The sequence below is a fragment of the Molothrus aeneus genome, chromosome 5 (genome assembly GCF_037042795.1).
Source record: "Molothrus aeneus isolate 106 chromosome 5, BPBGC_Maene_1.0, whole genome shotgun sequence".
In the NCBI taxonomy this organism is placed as follows: domain Eukaryota; kingdom Metazoa; phylum Chordata; class Aves; order Passeriformes; family Icteridae; genus Molothrus; species Molothrus aeneus.
Window position 1 is genome coordinate 10,685,498 of NC_089650.1, and position 21,709 is coordinate 10,707,206.

General features: G+C 46.4%; 1 protein-coding gene across 5 annotated transcripts in view; it reads left to right on the forward strand.

Annotated features, from left to right (window-relative positions):
* The window catches only part of HIPK2 (homeodomain interacting protein kinase 2), a 140,816-nt gene that overhangs the window by 89,915 nt on the left and 29,192 nt on the right, over positions 1 to 21,709 (forward strand). For 4 of the 5 annotated variants that reach the window (XR_010783744.1, XM_066550882.1, XM_066550884.1 and 1 more), the window contains exons 3-11: positions 2,658 to 2,781; positions 4,854 to 4,973; positions 5,649 to 5,735; positions 7,455 to 7,639; positions 11,328 to 11,490; positions 14,039 to 14,258; positions 15,769 to 15,890; positions 20,599 to 20,741; positions 21,058 to 21,237. Coding sequence is in view for 4 of the 5 variants with exons in the window: in XM_066550882.1 (XP_066406979.1) it covers positions 2,658 to 2,781; positions 4,854 to 4,973; positions 5,649 to 5,735; positions 7,455 to 7,639; positions 11,328 to 11,490; positions 14,039 to 14,258; positions 15,769 to 15,890; positions 20,599 to 20,741; positions 21,058 to 21,237 (1,344 nt within the window). In the remaining variant the exon portion in view is untranslated. The remainder of the gene's footprint in view (positions 1 to 2,657; positions 2,782 to 4,853; positions 4,974 to 5,648; positions 5,736 to 7,454; positions 7,640 to 11,327; positions 11,491 to 14,038; positions 14,259 to 15,768; positions 15,891 to 20,598; positions 20,742 to 21,057; positions 21,238 to 21,709) is intronic. The other variant, XM_066550885.1, reaches the window with a different exon arrangement.

The window sequence follows — 21,709 nt, forward strand, 5'->3', positions numbered from 1 at the left end:
ATCTGCTGTCTGAAAATCTGGAATTCTGTGTGGTGTCCACTACCTGTTGTTCTTCAGGTGTCTTAATGACTATTTATTGAAGTTAACAAGATCTTTTTGTCTTAGGGCCACTCCCTCTCCATGGAAAAATCACAATGATTGCATGAAGGCTGGGAGAAAACCTCAGCAAGTGGTGGCTGTGGTGTATGTAAGGCACCATATCACCTAGATGTAGCCTCTTCTCACAGGCCTTCTCACCATTGTTAGAATTCATAGAATGAGTGGTGTTCTGTTTAGTTGCACTCTTTGTGTTTAAATAATATGGACATAGATTTGTGGTTTTCTCCCCAATAGCGAAGATGGAAAACTTCTGCATGTAAAAAATAAATTCTCTCCTTACTACTTCAGAAAGTGGGGCTTTCAGGTAAACCCACTTGACAGCCAAAGACTCAGGAGAAAAAAAAGTAAGAGATTTTGGAACCTCAAATTCTAGGTCATCCCTTCTTGCAGGGGTCTGAAGGTGTTGGCAGCCTAAGTGTGGGGAGAGAGGAGGGGAGGTGTGTGCTGCATATGACAGCAGTGCAACTGTTCTTTTATGCACAGGGAGTTTTCCACACAAAATCATGTTGGGAGTTTCCCTGTAGTCCACCCCTCCACTTGAGTTAATGGGAGGGATCTGAAGTTGAGGCGATTTGTGGCTGAGTTCTCATTAGTGACCAGGGACATTTCCTTCACAATGTGGAAGGCAGGCAGGGAGAGGCAGATGGCTTTGAATGCAGGATTTACATAGTAATGAGATTCAGGTCACCATAGCTGTCTTTTTCTCTCTGCATTTTGTCTAGGTGTCGGGTAGTGTGTAGGGATGACAGGGATGATGGAATAGGGAGGAAAAGAGGAAAATTAACCCCTTGTTCCTGAGGAGAGATTGCTGTTAGAATAAAAAGTTTGTCACAGTGGGCTAAAGAGCGATAGGGTATGACAATGACAAGCACAGATGAAGCTAGAAGGGGTAAAGGTAGCCACTTTTTAAGTTTCTGACTTGTTTGTTGTGGGAATGGCAGAAAGAATTCGAACTTTAAAATCCCAGAATTTCCTGTAATTTTTACGTTCTGCATTGCTGGTTTAAGAAGAGGTAGTTTGGGACTTTTATCACTACAAGTCCCCCCAAAACTGAGGGAGTTTGTGGACTGAAGACAGGGCATGGATTCTTGCTACAGTCTTTGCTTCTTTGGAAAAAAATTACCATTTTGCTTGGTTTCTTGGCTAAAGACTTGTCTTGACATGACTATGTAATGGTGTGATTAAAACATCATATTTTCCACTGCAATTGGTAATCCTTAGTATGATCTCACTAGTGTCAGATCTTATCCTGATGACAAATGGGGAACTGGGAACCATGGGTCCTATTTCGAGCTTTGCTTGGTGGCACTTGATTTGCTCAATAGCCAACCATAGGCATTTCCAAAGTATGCATAAGGGCCTGAGAAATCCCAAGGCTATATTTAAAATGATGAAAGTTTTAAATCAGTGTGTGTTTATTTTATCTGTCTTCTGCTTTTTTCTTTCTTTATAGTTAGAGGAGTATGGGCGAGTAAGTTATTCATCCTGCTGTACATCCCATGACACCAGAAGCTGGGGCTTTAGAAGCATTGCAAGAACAGGAGAGAAGCTTTAGGAGATCCTTGTAAAAATAGGAACTGTGTCATATAACTGCATGTGGACATTTAGGCAGAGGTGGGATAAGTAAGGAAGGTGTTTTGTGTATAAGGTTTTCAGTATTTGGAAAGTATTTTTGGTTCTTTCACACAGAAGTTTTTGAAACGCAGAATGTTTGGGGCACATAGGTCAGGATTCATCTTGTCTCACCTTGGCCACTGGAGTTGAGAAGTTCATTAACCTCATCCTCTAGTCCTTTTCAGCATCGATGGAGAAGGATTCCAACCACCCCAAGGCAGTGGGACAGATTCCCCTGCAAGGGGAGGGACCAGAGGTGCTTTGGTGGCATCTCCTGGAGCCAGCAATAAATGCATAGCCAGAGAGCTGCTGCATTTTGGCTGTTTGGGCTGAAAGGGAAAAGGAAATCTAATCAGGTGCCTGGGACAGACTGGGAAAGGAAGGCTTCTTGGCTACTTCCTCCTGAGGAAAAGGCTTAGGTCTAATAGATCTAATTACATTATTTCTTTGTTTTATTGTTACAGCCATTTGTTTAAAAAGTCAGTAATCCTTTTATACCAGTCCTGTAATGATTATTTAATGTCTGGCTGTTTGTGAGCCCACGGAGCTGTGTGAACAGAGGATGCTTCACCGCAGGGGATCTGCACAGTTCTCCACAGGACAGTGAGCTGGGCCTGAGAGCCTCGAGTGGGGGCCTTGATTGGGTGCCTGCATATTCCCACTTGCTGGATGAAAGCAGTGGTAGTTCCCTCCTTTACAAAATGCTGCCAGATGTAAGGCTGTCTCTTGGCTCTATATGGCCAGAGTACTCTTCTGTAAGGCTAAATATTCACCGACTGATGTTTGGTTAGCAGTGCCGGTGACCAGCGAGTCCCTCAGCTCTGTCACAGCAGTGACACTTGTTGGCGGCAGCTCTGCGAGTGTCACGATGGGCACCAGCTGCCCAATGCCAGCTGAGTAGCTCTGCTCCCCTTGCTGATGTTTTCTGACCTCTTTCTTTGCAGAGCCCCTGAAATCATCCTCGGTTTACCCTTTTGTGAAGCAATCGATATGTGGTCGTTGGGATGTGTCATTGCAGAGCTGTTCTTGGGCTGGCCCTTGTACCCAGGAGCTTCAGAGTACGATCAGGTGGGTGTGGATATTGCCTTGGGTGCTGGTAAGTGCACACATCTCTTTCTCTTCTCCTGTCAGAGTGAGCAGATGCCAGCTTTTTCACTTTGGCTAATGATGGATCCGTATTTCTTGCTCTCCCAAGTCAACATTGTCATTATGCACCTGGGTATTTGTTCCAGGTAACCAGTGTGCAGCTTGGTACACTGCCTTTTAAGACCAGGCTGCCTGAGTGAAATCTCAGTCAAGAGGCAATGCTGCCATTGACTGGAGAGCTCTGTACATGTCCCTCCTCACTGAGCAGACCAGGCACCCGTTCTCTGCTGTAACAGCAAGTGCAGTATAAAGCCTTATTTGTTAGAAGAAACTGCATGAACTCAGCTGCATTTCATAACCCCTTTTATGAGAGTGCATATTAAAAGCAATGACAAGAAGGAGAATGTTGGCATTGATGTAGGTTTCCAGTTAATATAAGCTGTCGTCCCTTTTCTCCCTATAGGCTTTCATGCCCTTTTTGTAGTCCTAAAACCGATAATGCAGCGGCAGCTAGAGCCAGGGCTGTAGAATACTTTGCATTCCCATAGTATTCAGGCTGATCTTAGCTGTCTGAAAATGCAGCCTGAAAAGGGTCTTTTTTCTTTCAGGAAATAAATTTTTGAAAAAAGGAAGGAAAATAAATAAATTTTTCACATACTGAAATGTTTTCTTGACTTTTCTTTTGAAACCAGTATTTTTTTAATCAGAGCTCTAAAGGTAAAATTTGGCAGGGGAAATAACTTGCAGCAAAGAGCAGGGCTATTAGTGACTCTGAAGGAAATCAAATGTAGCTGAGAAACTTACAAGCGTTTGAAAATCACATACCAAGCATGAAAAGTAGATTTCTTTCTCTTCCCCGTTGCACCCCAAAAGCCATAAAACACACAGCTGGAAAAGAAATCACCGTACCTTACTGGCCAGCTTAACTGCCCAGCACAAAGCTTCCTCTGGTAAAGTGTGACGAGGGCTCCTGGGGAGCTGGGGAAGGGGTAGGGGCTGATCCTGGCTGCTGGCTGCAGCACTGGCCCTGGGCTGCAGGCAGGAACCTGGTGCCTCTGAGGTGTGTGTGAGCTCTGATGGACCTGAGAGGCTGCAGAGCTGAGCAAGCCATGCACCGTGACCCAGGGCCTGAGTGCTTGGAAATGATTGAAAGCACGGCTGCTTTCTGTGCCTTTATGTAGTTGATGTTTATATCCCTCTCTGTTTCTTCTCTCAAAAACACTTTCCATTCTTCCCTAGCGTTTTCGAGAGTAGGTGACTGGTTTTAGTAGTTTTGCAGAGTTTGCAGCAATTTTGCAGAATGAAGCCATGCAGGACACAGGAGGTGCCAAAGTTAAGGTTTTGTGTGGCACCTCAGGCATATGTGACATTGGTCTTTAATTGTGTAATCACAGACTCTTTCTCCTTTATAAATAAATAAAAGTTTGAGATCCTGGAAACACAAATAGTGTATCTTTTAGCTGTGTGGGTGCCAATGAGGTCATGCTTGTGGATGTAACCCAAATAACGTCATGTAGTCAGTAGAGACAAGTACTTTCCATACCATCAGTTGGTTTGAGTGTATATTTCACCTTAGTTCAAAGGCAGTCACTTCATAATCCTCTGTTTGGAACTTCAGACTGCTCCTAGGGCAGGATGTGTGCTCAGGTGGAAGAAAAATGGCAGAAGTTAGAGAGCAGATATCAAATTGCTGAAATGACTTCCTGGAGAGGAGAGGGTGCAAAGTGTTGAGACATCCCATTAAAATCACTGTGTGGGTCCTTCTCTTTGAACTTTAAAAATTTAGCAACTTTCCTCTTTTCATCCTTAGGCCTTGTGGGAGTGCAATCTGAGTGTGAGTTTCCAGTGATGTATGGGATAAATGGAGGGAATTCCATTCAGAAATTCTCTTCCTCTCATTCCTTGCACTGAATTTTTTGGCGTGAAGTTTCTCTACATGCTACATCTTCTTTTTTTGTCTGTTCTGTTGGTTCAAATGCCTCCTGAATTCCTTCAAGGAAGACCTCCAGAGATCTCCACACGATGAACAGTGACCTCTCATCCTTCTCTTGCAGATTCGCTACATTTCACAGACGCAGGGCTTACCAGCAGAGTACTTGTTAAGCGCAGGGACAAAGACCACGAGGTTTTTCAACAGGGATACAGACTCACCGTATCCCTTGTGGAGGCTGAAGGTAGGAAGACATTCCCTTGCTTCTTTTACCTTGGAGTTGTTGGTTGGAAGTGAGGAGACACTCAGGTCACCTCAGAGCCTAAGTTTCTGCTTTTTGCAGTCCAGGAGAAACATAGGGGTGGGTACTGCCCAAGGTAAAACTGCCATCCCCAAAATTTGGAGAAAATAATACACCTGCTTGGCATTGTAGAAAATTTAAGTCCAGAGTTGACCCTCTAAGTAGTCAATGATTTGGTGTGTAGTGAGCAGACTTTGCTCTAATATCTAACTTATTGTGGAGGGGGAGAAAAAGGCAACATCTCAATTCTACAGTCAAAATCTCCAGTAAAGCAGGTGAGCGCCGAGTGTCCTGTGCCAGTGGGTTTGGCTGCATGCTCCCCCCAAGGAGAGAGGCCAGTGTGCTTCTGGCTGGGATGGGATGCTGTACCTCAACACCAGGGTGGATGTAACCATAGTTGGGAGGACCCTCAGAAGTGAAACAGAAGAGATAAATCACATTGTAACATAAAAGATGTCACATAACCGTGATGGAGATGGTGTAAATGGTGTCTGGTCAGGCAAGAGAGGCATGATGGTCCCTGATGAGGACAGGATGAGGCACGTGTCGGAAGTGGCACATAACGTGCAGCTGGTTGCAGGGCAGCGTTGGTCAATGCCTGTGTCCTGTTTTGAGCAGACGCCAGATGATCATGAGGCAGAGACGGGGATTAAGTCAAAGGAAGCAAGAAAGTATATTTTCAACTGTTTGGATGATATGGCACAGGTAAGAGCATTGGTGAGTAACCAGCAAAACTGTTCACGTGCTTTCCAGCAACACTAACAAAAGGGAATTATGCAAGTTCTCTGTGTATCCTGTTCTGGGGCCAGCTCCTGAAAAACACCAGGATTAGGCCTACCAAATTCGCTGTTATGTGCTGCTTTGTCGGAGTGACTGCACACAGGGGTATGGGTGCTGTAGGAAAGCAGCCTTGGAAAGTGGCTAAGGCAAATCTCTGAGTGTTGAAATCCTGCATTTTCTCTTGTCTCTCCAGTGCTCTTCTGTATGACCACTGGCAGGTCACTTGCTTTCTCTATGCTTTAATATTCCCATTTGTTAAAGGGTGACAGTGGAAATATTCACCATGGCCACAGAAGAGTGTGCTGGCTGGGGGAAGAATGGGAAGTACTAATTCACTGTATCAGTTCCATGTCGTTGTGAGAGCTAATCCCAGCATAACCACCCCTGTGACAGGAATTTGTGCTGACACACCAGTGTGCGAAACTGGTCCAGCACTAGCACCAAACTGGAGTTTGTGCTAGCAAGGTCTAGACATTGTAGCAAGTAAAACATGTAGGCATGCAGGAATGGAGGACTGGAATCTGAGGAGACTGGATAATTAGCGAAATAATATAACAAGTCTTTATTTCCTGGCACCTGATACATGAATGGAATGTTTCTCATAAACCTACTGACAATTTTTATGTGTTTTATATATTTTTTTGCTCATAGGACACATAGATAAGTATCTGATGGCACGGTATATGATAAATACTGTGATTATCAGAGCTTGCCTGCTACCACATGGAAGCTGTTCATCCTCAGTGGAGGGTGACTAAGTGTTTCATTAGCCACTGACCCAGGCGAGCTGAACACTTAAGAGTCTCTCTGGAGCTGTGACATGCACCAGCCAGATGAGCGGCCACCACGGAGCCTGGCGTGGTGTAGGAGCATCGGGGGTAGGACGGTCGGGATGGACGGAGATGAGAGATCTCTGCAGCCAGGTCGTGGAACTTGGGGTTTATTGCAAAGGGCCTGGGTGCCAGGGCCCTGCTGGGAGCTGCCAGCCACAGCTCAGAGCAGGCCTGAGAGAAGAGAGGGGGAGAGAGGATGAGAGGGGAAGAGCGTAAGAGAGACAAGAGAGCAAAAGCATAAGAGAGTAAAAGGGGTAAGAGAATGAAGTTTTTGTTAAAATACAATAAATCTTCTTCTGTGTTGAATATTCTGCTTCTCACTAACTAATCTAGTACAATATACAAATGCTATAGCATTTACATACAGCCAATAAGAGTCACTACATTACCGTACTGTGTTACATTTTAAACCCTAAAAACTCCTCTTTGGACCCCTTCTGCCAAGCTAGTAGGGTCTGCTCTGACTCTTGGTCCTGTCTGCAAGCAGAGGGTATTGTTTCATCAAAAGGGGATTACCTTCAGTCCAGCCACACCATTGTTTTCCAGTTGTTCAGTAACTGAGGTATCTCAAAGCTTGCTTTCATTTCAATCTCTCTTATAGTTTCTATATTCTCAAAATCTTTTGCCAGACAATCATATTTATAAGGCTTTCCTGTTTCATCTTTCCCAACAGCGTGGCTCTTCAGCAGCCACTCCTTTGCACAGGGGGGCTCTCAGGGTGTGTGCTCCAAGGAGGAGTGAACACATTTTGCTGGAGACCTGACCATCTGCTCTTCCCCTTCAGCACTCACTCCTGTCCCTTCTCCTTCAGGTGAACATGACAACGGATTTGGAGGGCAGTGATATGTTGGTGGAGAAGGCAGACCGGCGGGAGTTCATAGATCTGCTGAAGAAGATGCTGACGATAGACGCGGATAAGAGGATAACCCCCATTGAAACTCTGAGCCACCCTTTTGTCACCATGACACACTTGCTCGACTTCCCTCACAGCACACAGTACGTGGCTTTTGTTCCCCTCAGGTTTTGAATGGCGGGGTGAAAAGGAGAGCTGGTGGTGGTGGAGACCAAGTGTATCTGAGGGGTTTTGTTAAGATGTTTAATCCCCAAGTTTTAATCTTTTCCTGCTTAAAAAGGAAAAGATGATTGCCAACTCAAGGTTGCAAGAATTGTGTTGTAGGTGCTTGGCATTTAAAACGCTGCAGTGTGTGCTACATTAATTATGTAAATATTCAGTAATTACATATTTTTGCATTAAAATGCAGGAGAAATTATGCAATTAGTGCTGAAAGTATCAGTCTATTTCAAAGTAATATAGTCCTGATTGTTACTGGAGTAATCAACCTTATCTGCAGTGGGGAGCCGACCCTTCCTCCCAGAACCTTCCCATCGTGCCAGGAGTCAGCTTGGGGCTGTTTGCTTTTTAAGGGAAGAGCTGATCTGCAGCAGGCTGTTTTACAGGCATAAGCACCAGGACGAGGAGTTCAAATTTCAGCTTGGTTGTTGTCCACCTGTGTCACCTTAAATACCATGTTCTGACCTCATCTGACACATGTAGAATGAGGACGGGCTCCACTGCCTGATGGAGATGAGAAGTCACATCTTCAAGCCTGACTGCCCTTCTCCTAAGGCTGCACCACAGAGTACAGCAGTCTGAAATGTAGGATACCTGTCCCCAGCCCACTGCCCATGTCCAGTTCACACAGGGACAGGCTTCTCAGGTGTAAGTGGAGAAGGCAGACACATAGTGGGAGTTTTACAAAGCATTCAGGACACTTAGCTTTGAAGATCCTGCTTTACAGCACTTAGCAGATCCAGGTGCTTTCACAGGCTGTCCCTTCTCCTTGACAGGAGAACAATTATTGGCACAGTGCTGTACTTTCTTTGGGCGCTATTTGCATGAGTGTTTTAAAGGCTGTCAGGAGCTCAGGTACAAAATTAAAGGGCGCTGCTTGAAGAGCTGCAGAGCAACAGGTAACTGTGTCAGCTCCCCTGCCTGTATGGGTGGCTGCAGTATTTTGAGTTTAAGGTAGCTTTCCCCCTTTGAAGGAGCTGTAGCTGCCTTTTTGTTACATTTATCACAAGATAAGAGCATCTGCTTACCAGAAGGTAGTGGGTGCACGATCTGTGTAGACCCAGACTTAGCCTGCACAGCCATCTTTGAGCATTGTTACCTATAAATAGATAGTAAGTGATAAATGAAAACAAGATGAGGCATGATTGTGCTAAACAGGAAAAAAGTAAAGTTTCATATAAAAAAAAAATCATGAATAAAACATGACAGCAAAAATACTGAGTGAGCATCATAGACAAAAGTCTTTTAATTTGCAACAGTCCTTCTGACTGTGCAACAACTGATTGTGTAAGATAGGAGAGATTCGTGAGCTAATGCATTGCCGTCAGAAATCTTTCCACTAACGCAACAGTCCGTAACCACATCTTCATTTTTGAAGTGCTCACTTGTGGCTGCTCAGGCAAAGCCCCAGAAAGATTGAAAATATCATTGGGGCCAACAGCAGTGAGAATTTTAGCCAAATAAAGAATTCAGCATCACGTCTCTGAATACCAAGTGTGTGCCAGCTGGGTGTGTAACCCCACAAGCCCCTCCATGCTGGAAACAGTGACTGGCAAAGGGAGCAATAAGCTGTAACCAGCATGGCAAGTGGATGGAGCTTTTGTTAGTGATTCCTTGTGCTTTGGAGAATAGAAACTTCAAAGCCTTGAAAGATGCAGGGAGCTATAATCTCTCTTGGAAATAAATTGGGCAGCAGAAAAAGTGAGAATATACGGAAGCTGTAGCTTCTGGGAGGAATCTCTGCTGTGGCACGTTCCAGAGAGGCTGCAAGTTCAAGCAGTGCAAGAGGGGCTGTTCTGCTTTCTTAAAAGCAGACAGCAAAGTGAGCTTAGCTTCCCATTTCACATATTTAACTTCCTTGCTCTTAAATTGCTAAGTGCTCCTCAGACTTTGTCTGTTTTGCTTTGTCCCTGCTGGTTTTTTCTCCCACCTTTTTTTAAAGTAAAGCAGAGAACTTGGTGTTGCATTTGTGGAGCTTACATCTTGTTACATAAAACCATTTGGTGACACACACTATTCACCATGTACAGAACCTATACTCCTCCCAGTGCTTTCTTCTTTGTGCAAGGAGAATTATATTCACACTTGACTGAAAAGAAGTGATCCAATAGCCTTCTGTATTTATTTGATGAGTGTTTTGATTCTGCTGGTTATTCTGTGACCAACAGATATAGTTCTGGAAGTGAATGCACATAGTGGGCAGCTGTGCACAGTGTCCTGAGCCTTGCTTGTCTGCAGGTTGTTTATGGCCCAGATCCAGTTACCAAGATGTTACTTGTAGGATAAGAGAGGTGACCATTTGAGTAAGAGACAAGACAGGGATAAAAAGATCTAGGTCCTCTTCATCAGCCTTAGGGAGCATATAAGGTTGTTCCTTTTGAAGGGACACTGTTTCTTAAAAGTGATGTGAGGATATACCCCCTACCTCCAGCAGTTCAGCTCATTACAAAATGGTCAGCATACAGCTGATTTTCACTGCTTGGAATTTCTCTTTCTTCATGTTGGGATAATGGAAATAAAATAAATGCCTTTATACTTTCTGAGGTTGTGTTTCAGACTCTGAGGTCATTTGTAAAAACAGTTATTGTGTAAGAATTGTGGAAAACCTGTATTGGTTTTCAGATATCAAAAGTGAGATTGTCCTAAAAATACGGTGTTGCCCAGGTTCACTGTGTTGCTGTCTCTTAACCTCTGTATGCTTTGGTATTCTAATTAATGAAATATGGTCATCTACCAGATGCCTGCTGTGCTCTAGCAATGTAGAGAGTATTTAATCTCCTTTACTGGAACACAAAATAGGATACTTCTCAAAATTTCCATTGCTATATCAATAACATTTAAGGGAAAGGCAGTGTAGAGGAAGAAGCTGTAATCATTCCCCCAGAGATCCAGTTCTCAGTGTGAGATAACCTCAGAACCAGATTCCCTCAGGGCATTGAGGAATTTGCTTTGGAATAACTTTTTGATATTAATTGTCCCATTGACTGCAAGAGGAGATGTCATGCTTCAAGATAAGCATCTGCACAGGCGTTTAGCCAGACAGGGGCAATGTTTTAACTGCTTAGCTGAACTCAGCTCTTGGTGAACAACTACTTAGAACAACAAAGATGACTTTTTAGGGGGTCTCAGTGATCAACAACAGTAAAATTCTTCCTTGCAAGAGATGCATAAAATTATCTTTACACTTACACTGAGGCAAAAAGCATGAGTTTTCTTTTCCTCTCAGGCTCCATCATCAGGAAAAAAAGTTTCTTTCTTTCTTGCTCTCAGTCTCTTTCAGTCTTTTAATATAGCCACTTTGTATTTCTTGGCTGTCCCCTAAAGAGCAACCAATTTGCTTGGTTTTGTGACTTGTATTGCAGTGCAGAGACCTGTGGGAGCACCCAGGAGTCCCAGGGCAGCTGCTCTCATCTTGGCCTTCTTCAGTAGAGTGTTAATGTGACTCTCACCAGTTAAGAGAGACCTGCATAAAATAGCAAAGGGCTTTAAGAGCCTAGAAAGTGCTAAGCCTGCCATGGAGACCTATTGCAGGGCCCCTGTGATGAACTGTAACCTGTGTGAGTCGCTTGGTTGATTTTTCTGTGCCTTCCTTGTCCCCCTTTCCCCGCGCAGTGTCAAGTCCTGCTTCCAGAACATGGAGATTTGCAAGCGGCGGGTGAATATGTACGACACGGTGAACCAGAGCAAGACACCATTCATCACCCACGTGGCCCCAAGTACATCGACGAACCTGACCATGACTTTTAACAACCAGCTCAACACAGTCCACAACCAGGTAAGGCCATCAATCACAAGCAGCCAGCGCTTGAAACATTTATGTCAGGAGGGCCTAGAAGATGAAAAGCAGAGTAGCATCCCATTTAACATGCCTGCCAAGAGATGGTGCCTTTCTGCTCTCCTTCCTCTGCTCTTCTCCTCATTCTCTTTTCTTCAGGCAAGCAGTAATCTTGTGACATTTTGTGTGACGGTGAAATGTTGCCCTCGTTGTTTATGTTGTTGTTGGGGTGATAAATCCTGCTTACTTGGGAGGTTGCTATGGGGAAAAGCTCATTAGTCCCTTAATGCAGCAAGCAGTACTTCGCTCCCTGGGTCAGGCAGAAGTATTTGTGATCTTACAGCTCTTCTTCAAATTGGCATTGAAGTAAAATGAATTTAAACCCTCTGTAACAGACAGAGCACTGTAACTGATCAACAGGAAAAAAGAGTTTAGCGATAATAGCGAAAATATTTATTTTTATCTCTCATTGTTTTTACTCAAGGGACCACAGTTGATATAGGGACCATGTGCATGTGCCCCCCACTGTGAACACATTGCACTCCAGTTTGGTGGGCTCTGGATTTATAGTCATGCTTTGTATTAGTTTTACTTGCCCCAGTGTTGGGGGGTGCTGCATTAACAGATTTTATGTGGCTAAGTTGTTTGCTGTGGTACTGTATTGCAGCAGTGAAAGGAAACTCTCCAGGGAGAGCACTCTAGGAGACAGAAGCTCAAGAAGTAGCTGCTGCTTTGAAGCCTTTTGGGAACAGGCTGCTCCAGATTCACTCTAGAGATTGCAGGTGGCATTGTGGAAATGGTGTTTGGAAAGGAAGGGAGCTAAAGGAGTCTGTATAGATGTGCAGGATGCTCCTCTGTCAGTGAGAAAACCAGACTTCTTGACTCAGGTCTTGATGCATGTGATCGCAGAAGGTCTTTTGAAACAATTCAGGCAGGCACAGGCAGAGACAGGTCATGACTTGGTGTGAGAGGGTACCAGTTACAAACACCAGGTCCCTGTCTAGGCTGTTTCTGAGATGCTGCCTAAAGTAATGCACGCTACGTGCTCCCCTAGGCCCCAGCTGCAGAGCAGAGACACTGCTTGTACCACAGTTACTTGTAGGAAAGGCAGACTTGCTTTCGTTTCCTCGCATTTCACTTGACATGAAGATCAGCTGTTGGCTGGGGAGATCCATGGTCATTTCTGAATTCTCATAAGGGGTGTGTGTTCTGAGCAGAACCAGTATGCCCAATGTTCCTAGAAGAATTGGCAGAAATATTTCCAGGAAGGGTGTTTTAATTTGAACAAGGTCTAGGCCTTTCACAATTCTCTTCAACATACCACTTGTCTTGGCTTTTGTTTCCTGTCTCTGCAAAATATCTGGGGATTGTCTCCTTCCAGTTATGGCTTCTGAGATCACAAGTTTGGGAGCTGCTGTGGTTGCTGCTCAGTGTGTTGCACAGGAGAGCAGATTGCACTGCACAGCCCCTGCACTGGGAGGAGATAAGGATGAGGAGGAAATACTTTGTTGTCACATCCTTCATGGCTGTGGCAGTGCAGTGTAGGTCCAGTGGCAGCCAGTGCAGTGCAAAATGCTTAGTTTGCTCTCTGCTGCACCTTGATCAAAGCCTCCTCCTGGGTTCATACATTCACCATGAGAAAGTGTTGTCTGAGCTATCTCCAGCAGTGTTGCTGGGCATGTTTGGACAAAGGGGAAGGATGGGCTCTGGTCTGCTAGTGTGGTAGTGTCTGGCTCCCTAGGCATGCATGCTAAGAACATATATGTGGAGCAGTGGCAAAGTTGTCTAGTTGCCTGCAACTGTTAGACTCGGTCCAAATAAATAAAGTTTTAAAAAAGTCTTCGGATTTCTAGACTTTTGCAGAACTCTGAGTTGATTTTCTTGGCTTTGAAACATCCCCAAATGGAGTTTCTGCTCTAAGAGATTTTAAAGGCAATTCGAGCGAAGTTTGGACTTGGCAAGTATTAGCATTACCTCCTGTTATGCCCTCTGATTACTTCAAATTCCAAACATAATTCAAGAGGCATGTGCCATCTTAGATACAAGGTATCTAAGAGGAAAGGCCAGAATGGATTTTCCCTCTCAGGATGAGATTTCACAGGGTATGGAGGTACTGAGTCTACTTTCCCTAAGAAATGTGAGTAGCTTCTGGAGCTATGTACATGAGGAATGAACAGCGTGATTCGTGGATAGCAACATTTTCTGAGCCCATCCTCCTCATGCTGCAAGTCAGAGGCAGTTGGGTGAGAGATGGGGCTGCAGTTCTGCTGTAGGGAATGTGCTGGGTCTATGGGCTGGAGGTCCCATGGCATGGTACAGCAATGGCACACTCAGGCAGATTGTGATCCTTCCCCCAGCACTGCCCTTGTCTCTTTACTCCTCAGTGTCCTGTTCTACCCCTTGTTTGCTGTTTTGTTTTGGTTTTCATTTTATCTTACACTACTTCACTTTATTATTTTTTTTGGATTTTGCTTCTTCCAGCCTACCCATCTCCCTCATTTTTTTGTTTGTTTTTTTTTTTTTGTTTTAATTCCCGTCATTCCTTTAGACCACCAACCTGGCTCCCACCTCCTCCAGTGCCACTATTTCCTTAGCCAACCCCGAGGTCTCCATACTAAATTACCAATCTGCACTCTACCAGCCCTCAGCGGCGTCCATGGCTGCGGTGGCCCAGCGGAGCATGCCCCTGCAGACGGGAACAGCGCAGATCTGTGCCCGGCCAGACCCCTTACAGCAAGCCCTCATCGTCTGCCCTCCAGGCTTCCAAGGTAAGGGACAGCCTCACCAGGCCTTGGCCTGCTCCTTCAGCCAGCTCTTGTTGGAAATGAGTTTCCTCAGTGCAGGTCATATGGCAGAAAAAAGGGCTGGACTGGTAAATCAGAGCAGCGGGGTTGTTGTTGCTTTGGCAGAGGATCTTGCAGGCACCTCTAACGTCCTGAGTTGGAGGCAGCTGATACTGAGAAGGGGCTGGGGGAGAATATGTGGTACTTGTCATTCTTTGCCCTGAACAAAGTTTAAGACTCTTCTGCCATACTTTGGTAAACTTGAAAGCTTTCCCATGCAATACCAGTAAATCAGTACCTATGTATGGAATGGGTCATGCTGTCACTTCTCAGTGACTCCACTGCTGAAAGGGGAACTCACGAGGGTAATGCAGCAGGGAGTGTGCTGCTGGTGGATATGAGGGTTCTCCCCCATAACAGATGCCATGACCATTTATGAGGGCAATTCCCTCAGCTCCAGCCCTGCTGCAAACAGCTCTGCCTGTGTATACTAGTGTTAGGAGCTATTGTCAGACAACTTGGGAGATGCTCAGTTTTAACCACTTGTCCTTCTGTTAACTTTACATGCTGTTGCAATTTGGGAAAACTTGCCAAGTGTCTGTAGGAAGTGGTCTAAATAGACCTCAGTTCAGCTGGTGCAACTTCTGCTCTTCATATCTACAAGCCTGTCTGTGCATTAGTCTCCAGGCACTTGTTAAATGTTCTGCAAGATTATCAAAGCTCTTTTGAACTAGAGAAGTTTAGCTAGACCTCTTCAGCATAGTTAAAATGCATCTCAAGGGTTTGACTTCAGAAGTGGAGGATATAAGAGACTATCCTCAACTTGCTGCTTTGAGAAGGCTCCAAAGTAGAGGAGGCAGCACAGGCTGTGCCATGCACTGAGGTGCTGGAGAGGGAAGCTTCCTCCAGCTCAGTTAGGCTAATGTGGGGCTCAGCCAGCAGTACTGGAGTTTGGGGTATGCTAGAGCCTTTCAAATATGAGTCCCAAGAAACTGTGCTAGAGAAAATAATCTGTCCCCATCAAGGCTGAGGGAGTGTGGAGTTCTGGATTCCCATCCCACTTGGGTGCAAAGAGAGCATTCTCATATAACAAGGGGTTTTGCCTGATAAAGACCATTTCTTCTTGTTAAACCAGAGAATATGGGGAAGAGAAGCCATTCACTCCCCTCTTTTCCTTTTTGCCTGTGCACATTGTATTGCAATATTTCCCATGCGCTTGAGGTACCCTAAAATACAAACTCAGCTAATCCCTTATTGCCTTTGGAAATGTTTTTTCTGCACTCTTATACCCATATAATTTTTGTGAACATTTGCTGGACATCTTTGGGCCAGGGTGTAACAGGTGGCACTCTGATAGCTGATTATTCAGAGGGAGTGAACATTGCAATTTATAAGTGGACATCAGGGAGTGCCTTTAGGCTCCTCTGAGAGCCAGCCCCTGTGGCTGGCAGTGCTGCTGGTGGCTCATGCTGTCCCTTGTGTGCTGGTGGAACAGGGTTACAGGCGTCCCCTTCGAAGCACGCCGGGTACTCGGTGCGGATGGAGAACGCCGTCCCCATTGTCACCCAGGCTCCTGGGGCCCAGCCTCTTCAGATCCAGCCAGGACTCCTTGCACAGGTAAGGAATGCTAAAGGCACTGAGCTCAGCAGGTATTTACTGTGTTGTTTGGCTCTTGGAGGCTGAGGAGAGAAGCTTTCTCTGAGGGCCTTCTGTGATGTAGTTTGGAGACTTGGGCAACTGTATATGGGTCTGCAGCTTTCTCTGAAATGTCAAAATCTTCCCCAGCTCATTGTTCAGCTCAAAGACTATGTCAGAGTTGCAAAAGCCACTGGAAAAACCCTTTTTCTTTCTGTTTTTCTACTGAAATCAGCGGGAAAGCCTCAGGGAAAGCAGTGTCAGGCCTCTGCTGAGAAGGAACCTATAATAACCTCCTGCATCCTCCTGAACTCAAAATCTTGGGGGTAGTTTGCAGCCAGGAGTTGCACTGATGAATTGCATGCTGCTGATAAATACATTTCATGCTTTAAGTTTTCACCATTCTGTTTTATGAGAACCTCTGCTCATGAGGTATGAGAGAGATGTAGGAGGCAGAGGCAAGGGCCCCACACTCAAGGAGCTCTCTTGTCAGCAGTTCTTATTGGCACAATTCTCTGAAATGTTCTCACAGGAAAAGCATGGTTCCTCCTTAAAAAAAAAAAAACAAACCAAACAGGAATGGGTATTACTGATTACATGCACATCCTCAAGGGGTACCCCAGCTCCTCAAACCAGAGGAGCAGTTCATTCCTCCTTGTGCAGGCTTCAGTGAATCTGCCTCAACTGTTTTTGAGCTGGCACCATGGTACCTCTGCTGATACCAGACAGGAAAAAAAAACTACCTAGTATACTTGAAACTAAGTTGTGCAAGCTGAAAAAGATGACCAGCTAGTTACAAAGGCACGTCTCTGTCTCAGGCTTGTTTGATCTGCCATGCCAGCACATTCATATGCAGTCAGGAACCAGCAGAGTTCAGGCTTTATGCCTGTGTGTTGCATTGCTGGGGTAAGCACTGTTGGTGCTCTTGCCTGTCGTAGACATTTTTTTGTGAAAATCTTTTCTTAGGATTTTTTCTCTTCTGAGAAGCTAAGAAGCGTCAGAAATAAAATGTAAACAGTAGTTATCTGCTGCTGTGGAATGCAACAGGTAGATCCGTGGTTGGTCTCGTGTAGGTGTTTGGGATTAGTGACCAGTCACGGCAGAGCTGGTTCTCTCTCTTTGTCTGAGCTACAGACCTTTGTATTCATTCCTTTCTATTCTTAGCTTAGCTAGCCTTCTGAGGTGAAACTTTTCCTTCTATTCTTTTTAGTATAGTTATAATGTAATATGTATATAACAAAATAATAAATCAAGCTTTCTGAACATGGAGGCAACATTCTTGTCTCTTCCCTCACCTGAAAACCCCTGCGAACACACTTGCCTTCCTTTGCCAGCTGCCAGTCACACTTATCTGGTAAAGACAGATCAAAATGCAACTTGCAGCCTGTGTGATTTCCATCAGCCCTGCCCCTTCCCAATAGAAGAGCCTTTGTCAGAGAGCTGTCTGAAACATCAAACCAATCTGTGCTGCTGCCTGTTGTAACAACTGACATGGGCCACCTCCCTTGTTTGGTGGGAAAGAAGAGCCTTAAAGGCAGGGAGACAAAAGCCATGGCAAAGCAAGGAGCAGTCTGTGCAGGCTCAGTGGCTGGCACCTCTTGCTTGTGCAAGAAGTCGGCCAGGGCAAGTGAGTGAAGGAGGTCACTGAGATAGCTTTACATGCCCCCACCATTCTGCCAGGACACACACTCTGTGTGGTGTGCTGTCCTTTGGGGCTTGAAGGGGTGAGGGTTGGATCTGAAACATCTCAAAGACAGCAGGATCCTGAAGGATCCCAGTACCTCCTGCTCCTTCTTTCTTCTCGTGGTGGCTTTGCTGGGCTCTATGCAAGTGGGGAATGTTTGGTGGTAAAGCTCCTCCTGAGCACCCTCCTGCCCACAGGTTACTGATTTCATTGCTGCCTCTGCCACATGAACACCTGTTTCATGGCTGTCCCATTTCATGCCTTCTACTGATATTTCATTCACTGTCACTTCCAAAGGGGAATTCTGGCTGTTTCTGAGAATCACTCCTCACTTGCACAGACTTTTAATTTTTTATGCAGTAAAGGAGAGGAGATGTGCCTGTTGCTGTGCCCGTTTGTCTTGCACGGTGAGAAATGCGAGCTGTCTCTGAAGGCAGGGTGCTCTGATTGATGCCCCTGGCATCTGGTGTCCGTGGGCCTCGCTCGGTTCGGGCCGAGCAGCTGCTCTGATAAACAAATCTGTACCCAATTCCAGTTTCCTGAATGGAAAAACACAGCTTCTTTGTGATGCATTGTAGTCACATCTGATCTTGGCGGCTGCGTGTCGCTCTCCCAGCCGAGAGCTGTTCCTCTCATGCACAGCTGCTTATCTAATGCTCTTCAGCCTGGGCCATGCAACTGCTGTGAATGCAAGAGGAACTGGCCCCAGCAGAGAGTGCAGTGCCTCCAGAGCCCCCTTGTGTCTGTCCCCTGCTTTATTTGTCCCGCTGATGAGGCATGGTGCTGCTCCTTGTGCTCCCAGCACTGTGGAGTACTGTCAGGCTTTCTCCCCACATGCCCAGCACATGGCACAGGTTTCCGTGTTTGCACTCCTCAGATAAAGCCTTACTGCATCCCAGTGCAGCTGGCATGCAGTTCCCTGTGCATTTTGTACAAGACCAGATGTCCTAGATGAGGAACAGAGGGATCCAGGGCAGGAGGCACTGACAGAGCTCGAGCATCGTGTCTGGCAGCTGTGTGTCTGCAGCCTGTGGCATGGAGCTAGGCAGTGCAAGGCAGAGCAAGCAGCCTGCAAGATGCAGGATCAGTGGCTAAAGTAACTTGTTTGTAACTTCTCTGGGTCTCTTTTCATCTTCTCAAGCAGGTGTGGTCCACATACTGTATGCACAGAGACCAGTGAAAGGAGACTGATCCTGTCTTTACTCACAGCTCACTGCAGCTTCAGATTTCAAAAGAGGCAGAGCTGTACAGTTTTCTAGCAGGCTTCTATGGTGTGACCCAGAACTGTCCCCTGCCCTTGAATAACACCCTGGATTCTTGATTTTCTCTCCTTTTAACTCCTTCCCAGCAACATTTCCTACAGAGTTCCTGCCACTGGCTTTCAAAATGTTATTCTGTTAGTTGTTCCTGCTCTATGTCTAGAGTACAATCTTGGTCCCTCCAGGGGACCCACCAGCTCCTGAGGACAAGGGCCAGAGCATTGCTTCACCACCCCACCAAAATTTCATAGTAATGCACTGACTGGGAACAGGCTGCAGCTGCCAGGACAAGCCTTCCATGTGTAAGCACAGCACACAGTGCTGGTGGATCAGCCTAGACAAGTCTTATCTGCAGATTAAATGATTCAGTGGTCCTTACCTAATAAGTGAGGAATTTGTTCCTAGGCCCTGACACTGCATCTAAATTTATGCACTGCAGTCGGACAAGGAGCTTAGATTTGTTCCATTCCCTTCCTGAAAAGGGAGGAAGCAGTTGTGTCTGCAAGGAAATCCAGGTAGTCCCCTGGGATTGACTTCAACAGTAGTTCAGTCTCCTCTTTTAAAGCAAAGCTGAGGTAAAAAAAGGAAAGAGAATAATAAGAAGGCTTTTTTCCTCTCTGATCTTTTTGTGCCTTTGCCTCATCCTTTTACCTGTTCCAAGCATCACCAGTCCATGGTTGTGGCTCCCTTGATGAAGGGCTCTCAGGAGCCTTGTGACTCTCCATCCTTTGCAGATGTTGCTGAGAGGCCTCACTATAGCAGCCTTTTGATGTAACTCAGCAACACAAAAAGTTAGAAGGTGATCAAACTTGGAAGTAGAATTGGGAAAAAAATGGGTTTTTGCAGGGTGGATTGTTTTGGGGTTTGTGTTACTGGGGGACAGGAGGGAATCATGGGGACAGGGGGGAATCATGGGGACAGCTAACACAATCCTTGTGAGGGTGGGGAAGGGGATAAATGCATGCCTGGGAGAAGCCTCCCCTCAAATTTAGCCTCCTTAGAGCAGTGGGATAACACAACACAGCTCCAGTATAGTAGTGCAGGTTGGGAGTAAGGTGGGCTGTAGTTGGTACCCCTGAGTTCCTCAGCCCAGCAGCAAAAAGCTGCCAGAGCCACATTTGGGCAGCACATAGCTAAGACAGTTTCCCATGTCCAAAAAACCATCATCTGCCTTGCATGGAGTCATTGGAGCAGGAGCAACCTGAGTCATGCCTGTGGCAGCACAGCTGGAGGGGTGATTGCATAGCAGAATGATGGCTCAGCTCAAAGGGCAGAGATTTTCCACCCTCTAAGAGGGGGGAAAAAGTTGGAGAACACGTGGAGAGGGACAGGTATGCAATGTGTAGCTGTGCATTACTTGAGAAAGTAAGCTGGCTGTATAGAAAGGAGAAAATAACAATGGAGCCATAGTGTCCAGCTGGTCTGGAGAGTCAAAATTAGAAGGTGCTAAAAAATTTGATGTTCGGTTAGAAATGCCAACAATTTTTGATCCCTTCTATTCCCTGTTTAACCTAAAACACAGCTGCTGCTTTGTATGGCAAGGATTTTTTTTGCCCCCTCCTTTGCATTCTCTATATTTATAACTATACCTGCTTATACTGTGGTTTCCTATCAGTGACTGAAAGGTGGTAAGAGCCGTGTAGCATGACCACGATCACTATGAGAGGCCCTGGATGAGTGTGGACCATCTCTCACGTTCAGTGCTCGATGCCTTTTGCTAAGGAATTGCTTTCCCTCTGTCTGGCAGCAAGCATGGCCCAGTGGCACTCAGCAGATCCTGCTCCCTCCTGCCTGGCAGCAGCTGACCGGGGTGGCCACCCACACTTCTGTCCAGCACGCGACCGTCATCCCGGAGTCCATGGCAGGCACCCAGCCGCTGGCAGACTGGAGGTAAACTGGGGAGGCTTGGAGGAGCCATGAGGGCTGGGGTCTTGCTAGGCTACAGGGCTGAAGGGAGAAGGGCAGCAGCCTGTGACACCACTGTCTGACAGGTGTGGGAGACTTCTCTGCTCCATGCCCTTGGAGTGGAATGCTGTGCCCACACCACGCCTTCAGTCTGTTCCCTGGGGAAAAGGCTCCGTCCTGGGAAGGCTGGGAACCCAAGAGGCCCCGGAGGAGAGGGCACCTCAGTGAAGGGTGGTGGGAGGCTGCGTGGAGGAGCCTGCAGGTTGCAATCTCACCGTGTGCCCGTGTCCCCGCTGTGCAGGAACACGCACGCCCACGGCAGCCACTACAACCCCATCATGCAGCAGCCCACGCTGCTGGCCAGCCACGTGGCCCTGCCCGCCGCCCAGCCCGTCAACGTGGGCGTCGCTCACGTCATGCGCCAGCCGCCCGCCGCCGCTGCCTCCGCCAGGAAGAGCAAGCAGCACCAGTCGGCTCCACGGTGAGTGCCGCGGCTCCAGCCCAGCCCCTTCTGACCTGCTGGCAACAGGGGTGCTCACTGACACCTGTGGGGCAAAACAGGTTTAGTTCCACAGCTAGAGAGGGATTAGATCACACATTCCGTGATGGGGGTCTCTGCTGCCTCACGTCTTTGGTACCCAGGGGTGTTTTATACCCAGGGGTGTTTTATACCCAGCAAGCATCGTTTTGTGTGGGAGGTAGTGGCTGGAGAAGATGCAGAATGAAGATAGAGGCTCAGGCCCTGTTCATACAGCTTGTTACACTGCTGCAATTGCCCAGAGCCTTGTGGTCACGATGATTTAAAAACATAACCATATTCTCAGGTCAGTGTGATGCAGTGCCCAGTTGCCACACCTTTTCTTCCCATGTCCTCTGGAAGAAGCACTCCTGAGGTGCAGTGTTGCAGATTGAATGGCTGCTAGTAAAGTCCAGGGTAAAGAAGCAAAAAAGGC